The following is a 21,390-nucleotide window of genomic DNA, read 5'->3' as shown; positions in this document are numbered from 1 at the left end:
CCTCTCCATCCTTTTTCCTATAACTTATTTATTGAATAAACAGTCATTCATTCCTGTGTTCATTCCCACTGAGTAGATGTATCTGAGTGCATCCCTATGGTGTCATTATTAACAAGTGCTCCAGTCCTCTATATTTCCTGCAAATTGACAATTAAATTTAGAGGTTCATCAGATTCAGATTTGTTGGTTGCAAAACCACATCGTAGACGGCGAGGTGTATTTACATCAGGAGATACCTGATCTCTTGTTATCTCTATTTTCGTGGTGTTAAGATTGATCAGTGGGCTTAGATGTTGTCAGCTTGTTTCCTCCATTTTAAGGTGGCCACCTTGCTTTTTTAGTTATTTTTCACCTTCCTGTTTTACTTTAACAGTATATATTAGAAGTCATCGCATAGGGTTCTATAACACATAATTACTCATTTGCTTCTTTCCTCACTCAATGTCTGCCCCATAATTGCCAATTCAGGCAGGGGACATGTTCAGAGTCTGTTCCAGAACTCTCTCTAACCCTTCAATTCTTATGACGACCTAAGGTTTTCCGGTTCCATTTTAATGATTAACTTTGCATTGACTTCGAAAGTTTGTACCTGTTTGTTGTTCTTTATAATGATACTTCAACACTACGTTCATAGTTCCTGTTTGGTGCAAATCTCTGCTCTTCCCTTCATGTCTGACATTTCTTACTAAGCCCCCTTCTGTTGCCTTCTTCCTTTAGGAAGATATGAAGTACAGATTACTGAGATAATAAATATTCACATCACACAGGCCATCTACCCCTGAACAGATGTCCAGTTGAAGTCAATATCAATCTCTGTTCCCTGGGGCCAAGGAAAAGGGTGAAGAAAAATAAAAGCCAGGCACTGCAGGAAGAGCCCCCCTGACTGGGAGGAAGAGGGAAGCTGATGAAGTGGTGGTTTCTATAGTTTTTCATTTACACACAGCAAGAGACACTTTCTAGAAAATTGAGTGAAGGAAGAGGTGTTGATAACCCAAGAGTGTTATGATACAGGGCCTACAGATTGTTCACTGTAATAGAATGTTCCATGGACCCTGTGAGGATTTTGTTTTGCACTTAATACGCGTAGAGCATGTAATTTGTGCCTGGCACTGTGCTCATCACTTTTCCAATATTACCTCAGATGAGATAACCCTTTAAATGAGGTACTGTTGGCCATTCCCACTTTCCAGGTGGGAAGACAGAGGCTCTGGTAGGGTATGTAGCTTTCCCAGGTCACACAGCTAATAAAATCCCCACTGCTGGAGGACATCTTGAGTAAGTCACCTAACCTCTTTATCCCCCAGTGTCCACATCTGTGAAATGGAGATGTTGGTTTCACCTGGTCCCCAAGCTACTGTGAGGATCCTATATGAGGTATCAGTCTCTGAGGAAATGTTAGTTATTATTCTATCACCTCCTCTCGGTGCCTAGTGAGATCTTTAATCCTTTCTCCAGAAATCAATGGCATCTGTTCATATTTATTCGTCCTATTTTCTACAAAGTCTCTATCCTCTTTTCCCCTTTGCATGTCCTCTTCTTATTTCTAGGAGTCTGTGCTGGTCGTTTTGATGGGAAAGTTAGATTGGCATACATCAGTGTCAGAATGTGGAGAGATGTCACACACCCTCGTTGAGGGTATGTAGGGCTTTTATTTTGCACCTAGCTATCCAGTGTAGAGCATGTGATATGTGCCAGGCTCATATTCTTGACCTTAGAGAGGTGTCAAGGTGATGAAGAAAGAACATAGGTTTGGCTCTTGCCTCTGTCACCTGTCAGCTGAGTAACCCTGAGTAAATCATATCTCTTTTCTTGGTCTCAAATTTCTCTCCTGTGCAGGAAAGTGTTCAAGATCCCCTGTTGTTCTAGTTATGTGTATGGACGTGTGTGCTGGGCCAGAATGTGAATCACTGGGCAAATTCAGAAACGCCTGGGCATTGGTGTGGATGCGCTGTGAGTGTTGGGGCAGTTTCTGGAAGATTTTTCTATCGTTATCAACAAAATTGCAGGGCAGAAAAAAGGTCAAGAGTTCTGACGAAATGCTGTGGAAATGCCTCAGTGAGGTCTTTAGGAAGCGTAGTAAGGGCTGGGGCCTCTGAATTTTTTTCCCATCCCCTAACCTCCCACTCTGTGGTTTGACAGCATCATTGCACCATCTCCTTGCAGATGTCTTTTCTGAGGGGAGGTTTTCGGTAACGGCTTTGCTGAGGTATAATTCACATACCATATCATTTAAGGTGTACAGCTGAGTGGTTTTTAGTATATTCACACACTGTGGGCCACCATTACCACCATCAATATCAGAACTTTTAGAAGAGTTCTGTTTCAACAACTGCAGAGAGCCATGTTTCTATCATCACAGTGTGATAGAGAACAGCTATCCAACCCCCCCCCCCACCAACCCCCACAAGGCCCTTGTGCTATCCCTTTGTGGTCAGTCCCTCTCCCCACATTGTAACCCCTGTGCCTTTCCATGTAAATTTTGCAATCAGCTCATCAATATGTACCTGTAAAGTCTGCTGGGATTTGGTTGGGATTTCGCTGAATCCGTTTATCAATCTGGAGAGAATTGGCCTGTTAGTGATGTTGCATCTCCCAGCTCCTAAATAAACTCCATTTGTATAGGACTTCTCTGATTTCTTTTATCATTATTATAATTTCAGCAGGCTCTGAAGTTAGATTTATATAAAATAAATATTTCTTTTTTCTTTTTTTTGGTGCTACTGTAAATAGTCCAAGTAGTCCTGTGTGCTTCTGATGTTTAATTTCAGTTGTTCATTGCTAATGTATACAAACACATTTGAGTTTTGTATATTGATCTTGCAACCTATGACATTGCTAAGCTCATGTATTAGTTCTTGGATCTTTTTATGGAGATTCTAAGGGATTTTCTACATCGGTTAATCCTACTGTTTGTAAATAAAGAAGTTTTATTTCTTCCTTTTCATTCTATATGTCTTTCATTTCATTTTCTTACCTTAGTGCAGCTTCCAGAAGTATGAAGAATAGGAGGGGTGAGAGATGACAGCCTTTCCTTGTTCCCTATCTGGGGGAAAAGCATGCAGTCTCTCATCACAAAGTCTGAGTCTGACGTTAGCTGTAGATTTCTGCATATGTGCCCTTTATTGGGTTAAGGAAGCTCCCTGCTATCATAATTTGCTGGAGGTTTTTATCATGGATAGGTATTGAATTTTGTCATATACTTTGTTGGCATTAATTGATACATTTGGTTTTTCTTCTTTGGTCTATTAATATGATGTATACATTGATTTTCAGATGTTGAACCAGCTATACCTTCCCGGAGTAAAGTTTAGTCATTGTGCATTTATATATTTTTATATATTGTTGGATTTGATATGTTAATATTTTGTTGAGGGTTTTTGGTAGCCTCGAAAGAGTTTATCTATAAGCTTACAAATGATTCAACCCACTTTCAGTTCTTTGAGACGTTCACATAATAGTCTGTGGGCTACTCAGAATTCTTGTCTCTCTTTCCTCTTCCTGTGACTGCTGCTCTTTTTGGCTCTACCTATTTCTCACTTCTACCCACATGTTAAAAAATAAAAGACAAACATGAAATTATCAACTCAATTCAGAAACAGAATTTAGGAAGAAGCATTTGAGCCCAGTAACTAGATTCCAGTTGATATGCCTCACCTTACTGAGACACTAAATGCCCTGCTGCCATGACTGTCCTTGGAAAGCCGTGTGTTTGTATTGGATTTATTCATTAGCAGGTGCATCAGGGGGGCTCTGTTTAGGGCACGCCCATTTTGCTTCCTTCAAAGGCTTCCAGGCTGGACAAAAGCAGGGCCTCTTCATGTAGAGTGAAAGGCTCCCTTTGTCATGTTGCCAGGCTGCTTTTGTGGCAGCAGAGAGGATTCATGGTGACCCTGCAGGTCCGGTAAAGGGAAATGCAGGGAGTGGCTGGGTTCCAGCCTTACTAGGTTATTTTTAATAAGTGAAGGCCAAGCAGGGTGGAGAACTCTCTGAAGGGAGCGCTTTGTTTTCACTTGGCACTCGGATGACTCAGATGTGAGAGAGCAAAGGAGAATGCAGACATCCGAGAAGGGCCTATTTGACACCTGCCTTCTGAAATGACTTCCCTGAACCTGGGGACACTGGTCTCAGTAATCATGATCACTGAATAATCAAAGGATCTGGGGACAGGGCACCCAGAGGAGGGAGGCGGAAAGGGCGAGATATCCACACACCCCTTACTCTGGCCTGTTGGAAGGGGGCAATTCATCACGGGCAGCTTTGTGCTCTCTAGGAGCACAGGCAGACAGAGGGCAGGTGGGAGAGGTTCTCTCTGGGGGGGCTGCTCTCCAGAACCAGGTCAGAGAGCACGAGAGGGGACAGCTAATGGCCTGCAGAAGGGGTGAGGCCTGGCAGATTTGTCTTTAATCTGTGATTTCTTATGTGGAAGTAGCAGATGTAATTGCCAGCTCATTTTGAGCACTTTGTCAGCACTCTGAGGAATCTGAGGCAGCTGCCTCCCTACTGAGCTGGCCAGGGGAGTTTCCTGTTGGAACTCAGCAGCTGCATAGGCCTGGTGGTTGGAGGGGGTCTGCATGCAGTCTGGATCCTCGGGGGCCACCTGCTGCACTCCCGTCCCACCCATCCCCTCTGGCTGGTGCTCTGAGACTAATCCTCATCAGCTTTCTCAGACTGACAGCCTCCTCCTAACTGACCCGGGTCTCTTCCCCCCATCTCCAGTCCACCTGTTACTGGATTAACTGAGTTGTCCAAAAATACAGTTCCACCTGTGGTTCTTTGCTCAGTAACCTTCACTCACTCCCCATTGTCCATCAGTCTACTTTCTCAGCCTGGAATCAGATGCCCTGTCCTCCTTGCCAGCTTCATTCCCATCTCGCCCCTTTACACATGCGGGGTTTGCCCCAAATGGACAACTCACCTCATCTCGAATATGCCCTATGCTTTTGCACTCCCAGACCTTCCTTTATCATGCTCCCTCTGCCAGAGTCCCCGTTTTCTCTTCTCTGTATGTTCAAATCCTGCCTCATACAGAGTCCTCACAAGAGCCATGTCTGCTCCTCACAAAGGACATGCCTTACCTTCTTCTTTTCCAAGACCCTTCCTCACAAATTATACCTCCCAAATAGCATTTATCCATTTTCTTTTAAGGTATTTGTGTCTGGGTCTGAAGCTCCTTACTCTTTAGGACGCGGCCTGTGTCTAAGCTGTCTTTATATTGTGCTCATCTCCAGGGGACAACACACTGCAGTTAGGAGAATCACTGTTTAAGAACTACTCTATGCTGAGAGCTTCTCAAACATCCCACTTACTCTGACCAACAACCCCTGAAAGGACTTTTACTACCTGACACTTGTTGAGTGTTTACTGGAGATGTTCCAGGCTGTTCTACATGTTTAGCCCAGATTGGCTCGTTTTAATCCTTATATCAACTCTGCATTGTAGATTTTATTATCCCTCTTTTAAAGATGAGGAAACTGAGTACCAGTGTGGTTGACTGGCCCACCAATGATTGTGTTTGCTGAGTGACTGTTGGACCTGTAGACATTGCTAGCCATGCTTTAGTGCTCCCACTTGGCTGTACTTACTCTGATCAGGCACCAGCCTTTGGCCAACACTCAAGACTTTCATCTACACTTCTCACTGGGTACCATACAACGATCATATATTCTTAACAACTGTGGTTTTCCATCAGTGACACATGCTTACAATCCCTTAATGGTTCTTGTATACTTGCCGTGTCATATTTTATCCCAGACTAATTTCTTCTTCCCCGGGCTGGCACTTTTTTGGCATTACACTGCCTGGGTTTTTAATCGAGGCCTCCTACACCCACATTCTCAAATTGGACAGGCACTTACTTCTGGCACCAGGCCCAGGGCAGGGGCGAGATGCCAGGCCTCCTGCTGGGACTGGCCTCACAGCTTCTCCAAATATTTACTTCCCCAGGATAGGTGCCAAAGGATGGAGCAGCAGCATGACTAGTTCCCCTGCATCACGGTTTCCGTAGGACTGTGTTCAGCAAAGTGGAAACCAACGTAGCCTTGTAACCCTTGTGCTGAGCACCGGGCTGGTGACATGGTTGGTCCTTAATAAATAATCACTGAATTAGTAACTTTATTCTTCTTTCCATTTTATTTTATTTTTCAAGACGTATTTATTTTAGAGAGAGAAAGAGAGCGTGTGAGCACAAGCAGGGAGCAGGTGACAGAGAGATAGGGAGAAAGAAACCAAAGCAGACTTCGTGCTGAATGGGGAGCCCAACTCAGGGCTCCGTCCCAGGACCCTGAGATCATGACCTGAGCTACAATCAAGAGTCAGACACTTAACCGACTGAGCTACCCAGGTACCCCCTCGTCCTTCCATTTTAAAAACTAGGGTTGCCTAACTGGGAAGGCAGGGCAGTTCTGCAAACACACTGACGAGTTAGCTTTTGCTGTCTGACAAATAGTCATAAACATTTGGTGGCATGTAGCAGTAAGTGTTTCTTGCTCACATGACTGAGGTCGCCTGGCATGGGCCCTGCTAATCATGAACTAGGCTTGCTTCCAAGTCTGGGGCTTGGCTACTGTCATCTGATGGGGGCTGGGTTCAGCACTGGTCACTGAAGTAACTCAACACTGTCCGTATGTCCCCCACCCTCTGGACCCCTCGGGCTGGTCGCATGAGGAAAGAAAAGAGGTGGGAAGATGGTATAATCACAGAGCACATATTGGGCAGTATGAACTCATCAAACCCGAAGCCTACGTGTGCAGCAGCACGTGGAGTGCGCATAGACAAATTTGGCAGTCGGATCTTGTTTCCAAATGAAGCCTTCCTGGGAGGCATCAGTAAATGCTTCCTACAGGCTGGGCTGCTCAGGGGAAGCAGAGTGGGCGGGTCTTTGGCCTCCTACTTCTCCCTCCTGGGTTCTTGGCTGTAGAGGAAGCCCCAAACCAAAAGCTCTCAGTAGTGTTGCACGGCATGACTCTCAGACAGGACAGCTGCCTTTCAACCGAGCCCAGCCCCAGGTCATCTCTGCCGAGGGGACATCTTGAAGCTAGTATCGCAGGTGCGGGTCACAGATGTCGTCTGCCTCTCACCTGGGCCCGTCACTACTGCCCTCTGGACAGATCTCAACTTCCCCGCGTGAAGAATCAAAACACGAAACCCAGAGCGATTCATGTGCTACTTTCAAAACAGACCAAGCAGAGCCTCTTCTGTTTCAGTCCCTGCTCCAACTACCGTGGTTGCCTATCAAGTTGCCCCCAGAGTGTGTCGTATAAAACAACCACTTCTCTGGGATTCTGTGGGCCAGGAATCTGGGCAGGGCTCAGGGGAGAGGGCTTGATTGACGTCGCTCCATAATGACGGGACCTCCGCTGGGAAGACTGAAGGCTGGGGCTGGAGGGGGCAGATGTCTCACTTTCTCACACATCACAGTTGACACTGGCAGGTGACCAGGGTCCTTAGCTGGAGCTGTTGGCCGGACACCCACACACGGCCTTTCCAGGAGTCTGAGCCTCCCCATAACATGGTAGCAGGGCTCCAGCGGGGAGCGTCCTACGACCAAGAGCCAGAAGGAAGTCATTGGGATCTGTGACCTGGCCTCGGGAGACATGCAGTGTGTTTTTCCACCACATTCTAGGTGGCTGGCAAGGCTGCCAAGTTTGGGGATGGTGAAATAGATTCTGCCTCTTGGTGAGGAACAGTAAGGTTCTGGAAGAGTCTGTGAAACTGAAAGTGTTTCTGTGGCCATTTAAGGGAAACACAGTCGGTGACAGTGCACAGATAGAGCGTTGGGTGCTCTTTTTACACCTCATTACTGAGCCCAAGGGAATCAGAATATCTGGCTGCAGAGAGCTGGGTTAGAGCCTTTCGTGCCTGTCATCCCCCATCCCCCAGGCCACTGAGCCCTGGGGAGAGCTTTAAGTTAGGGCTTTGCTGATGAATTCATCTGCTCAGTCTAGCAGCTTGGGAAAAACACAAAAGAGGCAGGAAGCAGCGTACTGTGATTAAGAAGCACATTCTGGAACCAGATGGAAAAACCTGAATCCCACCTCTGTGCATACCGGTCTACGACCTGGGACAGATGCCTCTTCTGTGCCTCAGTTTCCTCATCTGTGGAATGGGGGCAATAATAGAACTTACCCCCATGCTTAATGAAATTAACCATTCATGGAAATAATTATCATTATCAGTATTATTTCAGTAATTTCTAAAAACTGCTCAGGTCCCAGCAAGGGCTGTAAGCCTTGTCCCTGCCCTCTTCCAGTCCTGGAGAAGATTCTTTAGCAGTCACACTCTTTTATTTTGTTAATCACCTCATCAGGACCCTCTGAGAAACACTAGCTCCTTCTACCAATAAGGCCATGGCTACACACAGGGGTCTTATCCATTTGATTTTATCCAGTTTTCTAGGTCTTACAATCTTAAAAAAAAAAAAAAAGCATTTAATAGATTTCCTATGTTTTCCCATTTCTGATTTAATACGTTGTGTTGCCTTGGTTCTAAGATCCTATTGACTGGAAGATCCACCCCTGATTTCAGAACCTGGGGGCAGCAGGAGGTAAAGAGCACTAATTTCTTGTGAATTACATTGCAATCTCAGCAGCATCAGAGTGTGTGTGTGTGTGTGTGTATGTGTGTGTGTGTGTGTGTGTGTGTTGGGTTTACAGATTATAATTAAGGAAACACGTTATGGTCATTAGAATTTAGAAATATAGGAAAACACAAATGGGAAAATTAGAACCTCTTATGATTAGGTTGAGTGTATAGATTAGCAAGACACTTGTGAGAGCTAGGAGGACACCAGCTGGCCAGCTGGCCTGGAGCATAAATTGGGATTATCCTGAACAAACTAGAGCATCCACACCCCTCACCTAAAACCCTGAGTGACAGTGAGCACTAACCACATGTGAGGGACTTGGCTTCCATTTATTCTCTTGGCATACATGCAAGTGTATTTCCACATCATGACCTTTTTCACTCTGGTACCTTTTTTGTATTTATACTATGTTGGGAACATCTTTCCAGGTTATTAAAGCAAGAATGCTTAACGTATGTTTGCCAGAATTATGAAAGTAATACATTTCAATACAGATATTTTTAAAAATACGAAGAAAACAGGGAGTAAAAATCATCCATAATGCTATCACACCAAAATATTCACAGTTAGCATTTTATCAGTGGTAGTATCCTTTAAATATGTTTTCTATAGTTTTATTTGTGTGCTTGGTGTTGGGAAGAATTACAGCTCTGTGCCTGATTTTTTTTCTTAGCTGGTTGGCCATTTTCATTAGTGGGTACAGAGTATTTTATCATGGGATAAACCACAATTTAACCAGTATGCTGTTGAGTATTTACATTTGAAAAATTTTTTCCCACTTTTATAACACTTTGTGTTATAAATAAATAAATCTTGGCTTATATCTGTGAGTGGCTTTTTGTTCTGTTTTGTTTTCTTAAAGATTTTATTTGTTTACTCATGAGAGACACACAGAGAGAGGCAGAGACATGGGCAGAAGGAGAAGCAGGCTCCCCGCAGGATCAACCTCGATGTGAGACTTGATCCCAGGACCCTGGAATTATGACCTGAGCTGAAGGCAGTTGTTCAACCACTGAGCCAGCCAGGTGCCCCTCGGTTTTTGTTTTTTGTTTTTGTTTTTGTTTTGTTTTTTAAATCTGTGAGTGTTTTAGTAGGACAATTTACTAGAGATGATGCTGTTGCATCAAAGGATATGCTTTTTTTTTTTTAAGTATTCGATAGTTTGGTGTTAAGTCCAGAGGTACCTGTGTTAACTGATTTTTATCCTCACAGTGTCTTCATGAGGTATGCTATCCGATGAGGAACTGAGGTGTGGAGAAAGAAGTGAGGCCACACAGAAAGTAGCACCAGCCATTGAGCTGAGGCAGTTAATTGTACCAAAGTCAGGCTACCTGTCAGAAATAAAATGGGATTTACATAGAATGGAATCAATGGCTGGAGCATCCACTCTCTTCTCGAATCTGTGAAAGGTCATCAGCCTCTCTGGACCTTAAGAACGGCCATTTCTAGAAGCCTGATACTTAATCCAAGGAGGAACAAAGGTGTGGTTCAACTCAATAGGACAAGCACTTGGTGAGTGAGTTCTTTCACCCAGTGGTTCCTTTGTGAGATCCAGGGAGGCCCAGACCCTGCCTGGATCTGCAAAGAAGTTTTATCTTGTGAGGGGTATGAGATCCGGAAGTAAAGATGGTGGATGGGATGGGAGTGAGGTGCTGGACGAGGGAGAGGCCCCTTCAGTCTGGGGCCTCGTGGACAGTATAGAATTGCATGATACGGAAACCACTAGCCACATGCGGCTATTTACATTTAAAACAATTAAAAATAATTAAGAATTCAATTCCTCAGCCACATTTCTTTCTTTCTTTCTTTCTTTCTTTCTTTCTTTCTTTCTTTCTTTCTTTCTTTCTTTCTTTCTTTCTTTCTTTCAAAGATTTATTTATTTATTCATGATAGGCATAGAGAGAGAGAGAGGCAGAGACACAGGAGGAAGGAGAAGCAGGCTCCATGCAGGGAGCCCGACGTGGGACTCGATCCCGGGATTCCAGGATCGCGCCCTGGGCCAAAGGCAGGCGCTAAACCGCTGAGCCACCCAGGGATCCCCATCTTTTTTTTTTTTTTTAAGTTTTTAAAAATTTAGTCGAGACAGAAAGAACAGTAGGGAGGGGGAGAGGGAGACGGAGTGAGAGTCTCAGGCAGACTCCATACTGAGCGTGGAACCCACGCAGAGCTGGATCCCATGACCCTGAGATCATGGCGTGAACCGAAACCAAGAAGTTGGTTGCTTAACCCACTGCACCCCCCAGGCACTTCTCACCAGCCACGTTTCCAGTGCTCCATGGCTACTCATGACCACTGCCTACCATGCTACTGAACAGCACAGGTAGAGAATGTTTTCATCATCACAGAAAATCCTGTTGGACATTGCTGTTCTAGAAGCCTGTATGTGGCATCACCTGACCCTGGATCCAACTGGCAGAAGCAGAGACTGCATTGTCAAGAGGACTTAAGGGAGATCCGGGGCCTGTGTGGTGGCCTGGTTCTGGGTGGTGACCGGTGAATAGGGGTGCTCCCTGTGGAGAGTGTGATCTGAGAGGGGCTCGGTCCTGGAGCAAGTGGCCCAGACTAGAGAGAAAGATACCCACTTGTAGGCTGTGCCCTGAGCAGTGACGGATGCCCACCAGCTCCTCCCGAGGCCTGTTCTGAGAGGTGCTGGAGTGACTCCCCGTGTCCTTACAGCAAGCGCCATGACCTGAGTGGGTGGTTTACTAACTGTGGCCTTACGTCTGGCTGCCCTGGAGCACCTGCCCTGCCTTGAGTTTTCCCTTTATTTCCTTATCTCAGTCCTGACCAGGTAAAGGTGCCTCCTAGAGAAGAAGCAAGAATAAACAAACCGGAGTTCAGAGAACTGTCAATCGGGAAAAGGTTTAGGAGTCTGCTTAGCTTTTAGAGAGCAAGTGTCTAGAAGCCAAAGGTGTTGGTAAGATTCAAGCAGAGGAAAGGTTTAAAAAGAATCAAGCTGAGGTGTTATGGGGCAGCTACTTTGCTTGGGAAGGAATGAGTCTCCTCTTAGTGTCAGCTTTTTGCTTCTTTTTCTGCTCGCTAAGGATCTTTGGCTTTTAAAATCACACCCTGGGGCAGCCACGGTGGCGCAGCGGTTTAGCGCCGCTTGCAGCCCGGGATGTGATCCTGGAGACCCGGGATCAAGTCCCACATCGGGCTCCCTGCATGGAGCCTGCTTCTCCCTCTGCCTGTGTCTCTGCCTCTCTCTCGCTCTCTCTGAATGAATAAATAAATAAATCTTTAATAAATAAATAAATAAATGAATGAATAAATAAAATCACACCATGCATTTCCAGTCATCTCAAGGTCTTTCTTGGGTATGCCTTCCCCACCCCACTACCAAGTTGATCAAAGCAGCTTGGCTGTTTTTCCAATCAATCCTGGAAAAACAGTGCTCCAGAATGTTCTTTGTATTCTTGGCAGAAGGTGTGCTGTGTGCAGCCCACCTTGTACCAAGAACTGTGGAAAGCTGGAGGCTTTCCCCCCCTGGGACCTACCTGGGACCCACCTGGGGCCTACCTAGTCCCCACCCAGGCCCTGTTCCAACCCAGTGTGCTCGCTTGCCTCAGGCACTCTATACTCTGGTACTTGGGCTGGTGACATCTGTGGGTGCAGAAGCTTATCACTTGGTCTGCCTATGGTTGGAATGTGAACTCTTACACTTTTATTCAGTTATCTGAAGAAACCAAAAACCGTTGTCTACTCTTGGATGAAGCCCCATGGCATCACGCTGCCGGAATTGCTCATAAACTGGAAATATTGCTTTATAGTTTTAAAGATAAAAATAACAACTCCCTAACTCCCCATTTGTGCCTTTATATAACAGCGATGACTGCATATTTCAATTCCTTCCCCCTCCCACCCTTCATTATTAGTTATTTCCCTGATCTTATTGGACATCGAATTTTTAACTTTTTTTTAAAAAGATTTTATTTACTTCTTCATGAGAGACACAGAGAGAGAGAGGCAGAGACATAGGCAGAGGGAGAAGCAGGCTCCTCACCTGGAGCCCGATGCAAGACTCCATCCCAGGATCCTGATCCCAGGATCCCCGGATCATGACCTGAGCTTTTTAACTTTATTGGGGAAAATTTCAAACATCTACAAAAGGAGAGAGAATAGCATAATAACTGCTCGAGGATGCCCTCAGCCCTCAGAAACAATTAGCAATTCATGGCCAGTCCTCCTGGGACTGTATCCCTACCCATTCAATCCCCCCATATTATTCTTTAACAGCTTTCATGAGGTGTAATGTACATACCATAAAAGCTTCTGGTTTTACAAGTGCAATTCAATGATTTTTTTAGAGAATAGACAGTTGTGCGGCCACTACCATAATCCAATTTTATGATATTTCCATCACCCTCAAAAGATCCCTTCTGCCCATTTGCTCCCATATTATTGTGAGGCAGACCTTCTATGATGCTTTAATTCCTCCATAAATACTTCCGTGTGTGTCTAAATTGCCGGGCATCCTATTTGCTTGTCGTGGTGGCATCTGCTCAGGCAGCTCCTCTTCTGCTTATGCCTAAAAGCAAAGCCCTACATTCAGTGCTGCCTTACTGTAAGCCCTGGAGAGCCCAAGGGGAAGTGGTTACAGAAAAGAGGCCACACCCCTCCTGCCAGCCACTTTTACCCTAGGAGTGCTGTGGGGAACCCAGCTTCACCCCGGGGTTATCTAAGATCTAAGTTCACCATCAAAGGCCTGTGCACTTGGGGGGCTGCACCCAAGAATTAGACGTGGCCCCCACCTCTGTGCCCAGAGGTCAGCTGTGTGCACACTGAGGAATACAGTGGATGGGGGCACCCTCAACTAGGATATGAACTTACTATAGGTCAGCTTGTCCTAAACCAAAGCATCGCTCTGGCATCATCTACACTGGAACCTGTGCGTGCATATTTTACACAGCTCCTGATGACCCCTTGCTTCTGGTTTTAAAGCCCCTACTCGTTTCAGGCTGCACAGGAGAAGAGTGAATGTCCTGGTCTCACCCCACAGGTAAAGGTGGGACCTCTCCAGAGTGATGCTTTTGCCTTCTCCTTCCCCATCCATCTCACTCCCCTCCCAGGCCTGGGTGAGTGGGAATGGGGCTCCCCCACAGTGTCTGGAACACAGAAAGATCGCAAATTGTACTCAGCCATTTGTTCATTCGAGTATCCACCAAATATCCATGGAGAACCCAGCTACCATTCAGAGCTCCTGGCCGTGGGGAAACAGGTGAATAGTGACTAAAACCCACATCATCATTGGGCTTACTCATGGGGTGACAGCCACAAATAATAATAAGAAATAGGTAAAAATAAACTGCTTGCTAGACAATGCAAAGGCCTCTGAAGCAGGATAATTGAAAAGTAGCACCTACAAATGATAAAATCATTATCTTTTTAGAAAGCAGTATATAGGGGCACCTGGGTGGCTCAGTCAGTTATGCATCTGCCATTGGCTCCGGTCATAAGGTCATGATCTCGGGGTCCTGGGATTGAGCCCCGCATCAGGCTTCCTGCTCAGCGGGGAGTCTGCTTCTCCCTTTCCCTCTGCTACCCGCCCTCCTGCTCTCTGTCTCAAATAAGATTTTTTTAAAAACCGACAAAGTGGTATATATACAGTATGAGCCGATCTTTGAAAAGGAATACATTTGTGCTTTAAACATAATTATGTAGAAAGAAACACTTCAAAAGGCCAGGGGTGGCGGTTATCTCTGAGAAACAGGGTGATAGGTGATTTTTATTTTCTTATATAGTTGCATGAATTAATTTTCTATCATGAACAAGTGTTGATAATTTTGATCTAAGCAGGAGACCTGACTGAAACACCATTTCTAATGGGCCACTTCTGAGTTGGAGTCCCAGAGCCCTGTTTCCAGCAGGAGGGAAACTGAGGCAGAGCAGGACTTTCCTTCAGTCAGGCAGAGTCCCAGGCAGCACTTGGAGCTTGCTTGCAGGGGGGCGGACAAAGGATTCTGCTGAAAACAGAGGCCAGGAGCTGGGACAAGGGCTGTGATGAGAACCAAACCTGTCCTGTAGGCAAAGTAGCACGGAGCAGCATGCCAGGGGCCCAGCTGGCTCCTCTGCCTGGCTGTGTGATATTGAGCAAGTTGCTTAACCGACCTAAAAATATTCTTTTGCAGGGTGGTTTGTATTAATAACAATCTGGGAATGTGACGAATGCCCATCAGTAAAAGATTGTTTAAGGTAGTGGTTCTTGACCAGAGGCAGTTTTGCCCCCGTCCACCTCCTGGGACCATTGCTAACATCTGGTGGCAGTTTTGGTTATCCTACCTAGGGAGCTGCTACTGACATCTCGTGGGTGGAGACCAGGATGCTGCTAACCATCCTACGGGACAGCCCCCACCAAAAAAACTACGCAGCCCCAAATGTCAGTAGCGCTGCAATTGAGAAACATTAGGTCAAATAAAATCAAAGCCAATTCAAAGAAAAGGGTAAATCTGTGCCATAAAAGATCTACAAGATGTGTCGTTAAAAAAAAATGCTTTTTTACAGCTTCATATGTGATTTTTTTATAATACAAGAAAAGAAACTAGCAAATTTGAAAAACCGCTAAATAATCAGTTCTCCCCAGAGGCAACCAGTTTCTTATGTGTCCTTCCAGAAATAGTCCCAGCATGGACAAGCATATTCAGTTTTTAATAAGCTGCAGGTACTTTGCTGCATGGTTAGATTCAGAAACCAGTGCGTTAATTAGCGGGCTGCTCCAGACGTATCCCTGAGGATCCCTGACTTAATGTATTTTAGATTATTCCCCCTCCCTTGTGCTTTCGGTGGCATTTTTATTTTTGGATACAGAACAAAAGTGTGTGCTGGGGCTTAGAAGGGTGGGGAAGGAGCCTGTCCCAAAAGTCTGCTATTGGTGAGCGAGACGGGGACCCAGAGGAAGTAAGCCAGGTGAGAGTTCTCTCGTACGTGGGTGTTCATGAGGTTCCACAAGGGCTGTTCGGTGGTGATGAGCAGTGGAGGCTTTAACAGGGAGGTGGGGGTAAATTTCCTCCCACCCCAGGGCAGAATTCAGCCGAAGTTAGAAGCATATCAAATTCCTCTTCCTGCCTGCCCACAACCAAGCAAAGTCACTTAAGCATCTACAAGCACACTTTGGAATCACGGACTCACCCCATCCTGACTCTTTGAACAAGCCTGGCTTTCATCTCCTGGGCTTTTCCAGAAAAGCCTCTTAGAGTTGGGTCTGAGACCTTTTGATGTTGGCTTTCATCAGCTACTTCTCTTTCTCCTACCTGTCTCCCTCACTGAAACATTATTCCAAGGTCAGGATAAGAAAAAAAAAAAACCACAAAAAAAAAAAAAAAAACCCACAAAAAAAACACGAGACGGTGGGGTTGGGTGACCTGCCTGCATCCAGCCCGGGGTTCTTGAAACGTAAGGTATCTGGTGCCATCTTCAGCTAGACGCAGGCATGCTCAGCAGACCAGACGTGGCAGGACATGGGAAGATCAAGCCTGTTTGCAGGAATGTTCCAGGGCACAGACTGCAGGCAGCAGGTGATTTCTTCCCTGAGGGACACCCACCCAGGCTGAGAACCCGGCACCTGGCTGTAAAGACCAGGATGTTTCAGTTGCAGAGTTTTGGTGGGAGGTGGGGTAGATCTGTATCTCTCAGGTGATGTCAGCCTGCTTCCTCTTCCTCTGTGAGATTTAAACCCACTGCTGCTTTCACAAAAACCATCCCTTCTCTCTGGTAAGAATTCTGATAGAATGAAGTCAGAAACGACACAGTTTGAGGGAGAAAGAGGGTGACTTCAATCTGAGATGATTCCAGTGATTCTGAGCAGCGACACAGCTGGCGTGTGAGACCCTGGCTTTGCATGGAGGATGCTTACAACATTACTTTTAAATGCCTGGATGCTCGTGTTAGATATTTTATTTGCAACTTTCATAGCAGTTCTATAAATGTAAAAGAACAAATCTTTATGAGGGGAGCTAGAGGGCATCCCGAGAAACAAGTTAGTCCTTTGGATAGTATCACATTTAGTTCTTCAGAAACCTCTCAGCCTTCCTCACTCAGCCCTGAAGTCAGAACTCCTGCAGTGTGTCTGAATTCTGCTGTGCTTTTGATTTGCTTTTCTAACGGAAACAAGAAGAGATCTGAGGAGGCTGTGGTTGGGGCCTGAGAGAATCAATACCTCAGGGCCTTTTCTCCACGGTGGTCTTGCTTGCTCATCCTTTGGCTTCACCCTTCCAGCTGTCCCCAGAGTATTGATCTAGATGAGTCAGGGGTCTCCAGCATTTGTAGAGGTTACCTGCTGGCCTTAGAAGAGTTCTGAAAAGTTTGTTAATTAAATTTGTTTTGTTTTGTTTTAAGTGTGCTGCCTAAGATGCTGGCCATGTAAAGTAAGAATGAATGAATGATTGGACAAAAAGGAAGCTTTTAGTTGCATGCATTAGGATATACCATCTGTAGTCTAAATGAGAGTTTCCAAAAGTGGGATTCCTGGAAGAAGAGCACATGATAGGCAGCCTTAGGCCAATTGAACAGAATTCAGGAAGTCTTATTTCACAAGAATGTTTTCCCAGAGAGGTCTGAGATGGTTTGTGGTAAAACAGTAACATACTTCCTGCTGCAAGGTCCTCAGCCCTGGCAGCTCAGAGGGGAAGACCTGCAAGGGACCCTTTTGTTCAGTGGGGAACTCCCACAACCTCTGTGTCACCATGAGAAAGAGGTGACTCTGTCACAGATGAAGAATCGTACAAATTATTCTAATGTTTGCATTAAATTAGGCACAGATTTGCTTGTCCTCCTAGGTGTGGCATTGCATAATCCTGAATGCTCTGCATTGTAAGGCAGGTCTTGGTGCCCCAATGCGGAAGGGGTCCCCGCGAGGTGGGGAGACCCATAGACCTGAAGCCTGCCTGTGGGGACTCCGAATCAGCAAAGCCCTGGCGACCGTGCACTGTCCAGAGTGAAGCAAAGCTCCCCCTCGGAGCTTTAAAGCAACCTCAAGGCATGAATCATTCTATTACCAAGGCTGACTGGCTTGAGAGGAACTGAAAAAATGAAAATACTCATGTTGCTCATTAGCAAAGGGGAATATGCAAATGTCAAGGGTCCCTTTGTGTCAGAGTCACTCTGCCGCTTGGGTTTGGCAAGCAGAGCACTCCTCATGCCAGCCTTCATCTTCATGCCAGGTTCTCTTCTAGCCCTTGTGCCTGTTCTGAAGAGTTTGAAGGACTGCTAGGAATGAAGGGCTTGAGAAATCAGAGCATTTTTCACACTGACCCCTTTTTTATTGTATCGTATTATATTTTACTCTATTTTATTTAATTTTAAGATTTTATTTATTCATAAGAGACACAAGCAGAGGGAGAAGCAGGCTCCTTTGTGGGGAGCCCAATGTGGGACTTGATCCCAGGACCCCAGGATCATGGCCTGAGCCAAAGGCAGACGCTCAACTGCTGAGCCATCCAGGTGCCCCTCACACTGACCTCTTTAACCAGTGTTAGATCCATTTTGTGATTTAATGCTCGCTATGGACTCACATTCTCTGCAGCAGGTTTCTCCATGACAGCACAGTAATATAGGCCACATTTGAGATCAGATAGTTTGTTGTGGGGGCCATCCTGTGGTTTGTGAGGTGTTCAGTGGCACCCCTGACCTCTAACCACTGAATGTCCACAGCACCCTCCCATAGTGGTGATGACCCAACCAGACATAGCCAAGTGTCCCATAGGACACAAAACCTCTCTCTCTCTCTCTCACACACACACACACACACACAGCCTTTGTTCACTGTTCTATAGGAAAGAAGCAGTAAAAAATCATCTTTGTCCTAAAATAGTTGTACTTTTAAAATAGATCCTAAGCTTTCACAGATATTTCACACCTGTGTGTTCGTGGTTTGTTCCCTATGTGGAGCGAATAAGATTTTATTCTTTTTGAGTGGCTTTCACAAAAACTCAGAATCTTCTCTCTCCTCTTCCAGTCTGCTCTCCCAAGGTATTCATATGTTGCTAATAATTTACTTGAACTCTTTTTTTTAAAAAAAGACTTTATTTATTTATTCATGATAGAGAGAGAGAGAGAGAGAGAGAGAGAGGCAGAGACACAGGCAGAGGGAGAAGCAGTCTCTATGCCGGGAGCCCGACGCGGGACTCGATCCTGGGACCCCAGGATCACACCCTGGGCCAAAGGCAGGTGCTAAACTGCTGAGCCACCCAGGGAATCCCTTTACCTGAACTCTTAATTCATTAATAGATCATTAGTTTATTAATCCTCTACATTGGTTCGTTTGCAGCAATATGCTTAGCGAGCTCTACCACCTAGTGGTGAGCAAGCACCGCCTTGTATAACCAGGATTCCTAAATATTTCATAACATACCCACCTTCCTCAGCTTGTCTCTGATGAGGGCTAACATTCTTGGAAGGCAAAACTGCACCTGACATGGAGTAACAGACCTAGGAGTCAGATAGACTTGGGTATAGAATCCCACCTCCATTGCTATGAGCTGGTAGCCTTGGACTAATTATTGAACTGGTGTACCTCAGTTTCCCAATGTGAATATAGAGGTGATGGCCTCTCCAGATTTCTGTGAGGCCTCAAGGAGATCATGCACATGAGGCATCAGTAAATGGCAACTTACTGTCTGCCAGCTGGGAAGTTGTGAACATAAGAGTTGCCATCTTTGTGGGTCAAAAAAACCGTCAACTGTTAGCTACTTTTTACAGTTCAACCTAATAAGTAAATAAATGGAATGATTCTGCTTGGTTATTCTCCTGCATTCCTGCCCCCTCTCTGAGGAGCCATCCTGCTGGCACAACACACTTCAGAGGACAAAGCCACTGGCTGCCGGTCCGTAGCTTTTACAACTCATGTGTGTTTTAAAAGCTGACGCAATGGGAAATTGCACTTTTCCAGCCTTGCGGCCAGTTTGTGAGGAAATCACCTGGAATGCAGCAGTTCCTCGGTTTTCTTTTTAAAGACTTTATTTATTTATTCATAAGAGGCACAGAGAGAGAGGCAGAGACATAGAGGGAGAAGCAGGTTCCCTGCGGGGAGCCTAATGTGGGACTGGATCCCAGGACCCTGGGATCACACCCTGAGCGGAAGGCAGATGCTCAACTACTGAGCCACCCAGGTGCCCCAGTTCCTCACTTTTCTTGGTCGTTTGTTCTCTGGGGATCCGTCATGGGTTGGCCTTTGCCTGATGTCTCTGTATTTCTGTCCTAGATCACTCTGCTGATCGCCTTCATCTGCGTGAATCGTTCTATGTGGACCAGCTATGCCTACAGCTACTTTGAAGTGGTCACCATTTGCAACTTGATAATGATCCTCGTCTTTTACCTGGTGCACCTCTTCCGCCTCTACCGCATGCTCACCTGCATCAGCTGGCCCCTGTCGGTAAGAGGGTGGCCTGGGTGGGCACGCAGAAGTCAGCACATGAGCCAGGGCGCTGAGCCACGACAGAGTCCTCCTCATCTGCTCCTCCCCCATAGTCCTCTCCTCCTTCAGCATCTCTTCCTGCTGCAGCCCCGAGCTGCTTCTTGCTGCTTATGTCCTGCTGGGTTCTAAAGCTCATCTTCTGGCAACAAGAAAGCTGTGTGGGTGTTTTCCCAAGGGACAGAAAATGGACAGTGTGTGTATGAGGTGGGAGGAGGAAGCTGATCAAGGTGATGGGTATCTATACTGTTGTGATGAGACCTGTCATCTAAAAGGGAGTGGCAGGGTCTGAGAAAAGATTTCAGAAGTTTCCAGGATTTTTTTCTTCCCACTTTTATTTATTTCAAAGGTCGATTGACATATAATTCACAAGCCATACAATTGCCCATTTAAAGTGTACAATTCGGGATCCCTGGGTGGTGCAGCGGTTTGGCGCCTGCCTTTGGCCCAGGGTGCGATCCTGGAGACCCGGGATCGAGTCCCACGTCGGGTTCCCGGTACATGGAGCCTGCTTCTCCCTCTGCCTGTGTCTCTGCCTCTCTCTCTCTCTCTCTCTCTCTGTGTGACTATCATAGATAAATAAAAAATAAAATAAAATAAAAAATAAAGTGTACAATTTAATGGATTTTACTATATTCCCAGAGTGGTGCGAAAATCACCACAGTTTATTTTATTTTATTTTATTTTATTTTATTTTTTATTTTTTATTTTTTATTTTTTATTTTTTATTTTTTATTTTTTTTTACCACAGTTGATTTTAGACCTCAAAAAGAAACCCCATCTCCTTTACCTATTACCTCCCACCTTTCATCCTCTCCAGCCTGAAAACAACCGCTAATCTACTTCCTGTCTTGTGGATTTTCCATTCTAGATATTTCCTGTAAATGGAATCAAATGTGTGGTCTCCTGTGACTGGTTTCTTTGACTTAGCAGAGTGCTTTCATGGTTTATGAGCTGGTTTATCTGTGTCATAGCATGGGTCAGGTCCTTCATTTTTTTTTAATAACCAAGTAATAGTCCATTGAAAGGATAAACCATGTTTCGTTTATTCGTTCATCATTGATGGTCTTCATCATTGATGGACATTTGGGTTGTTTCCATCTTTTGGCTATTATGAATGATGCTGCTCTGAACACTCATGTACAGTTTTTTGGTGTGGACAGGTTTTCATTTTGCTTGAGAATATACCTGAGAGTGGAATTAGGGGGGTCCCATGGTAGCTATGTTTCATTGTTCGAAGAACTGCCAGATTTTTTTCCAAAATGGCTGCCCCAGTTTACATTCCCATTGGCAGTGTATATGGGTTCCAGTGTCTCCACATCCTTCTCAACACTCATTATTTTCTGACTTTATGATCTTAGTCTATCTAGTGAGTATGGAGTGGTATCTCATTTCTCTGATGACC

At 45.4% G+C, this 21,390-nt stretch overlaps 1 protein-coding gene across 2 annotated transcripts in view; it reads left to right on the top strand.

Moving 5' to 3' along the window:
• The window catches only part of CMTM7 (CKLF like MARVEL transmembrane domain containing 7), a 66,989-nt gene that overhangs the window by 21,518 nt on the left and 24,081 nt on the right, over positions 1-21,390 (top strand). For both annotated transcript variants that reach the window (XM_025461099.3, XM_035704752.2), the window contains exon 2: positions 19,776-19,946. In XM_025461099.3, coding sequence (XP_025316884.1) covers positions 19,776-19,946 — 171 coding nt within the window. The remainder of the gene's footprint in view (positions 1-19,775; positions 19,947-21,390) is intronic.

The sequence above is a fragment of the Canis lupus genome, chromosome 23, assembly GCF_003254725.2.
Source record: "Canis lupus dingo isolate Sandy chromosome 23, ASM325472v2, whole genome shotgun sequence".
In the NCBI taxonomy this organism is placed as follows: domain Eukaryota; kingdom Metazoa; phylum Chordata; class Mammalia; order Carnivora; family Canidae; genus Canis; species Canis lupus.
The sequence above is the reverse complement of the archived record's forward strand: the minus strand, read 5'-3'. Positions and strand labels throughout refer to the sequence as shown.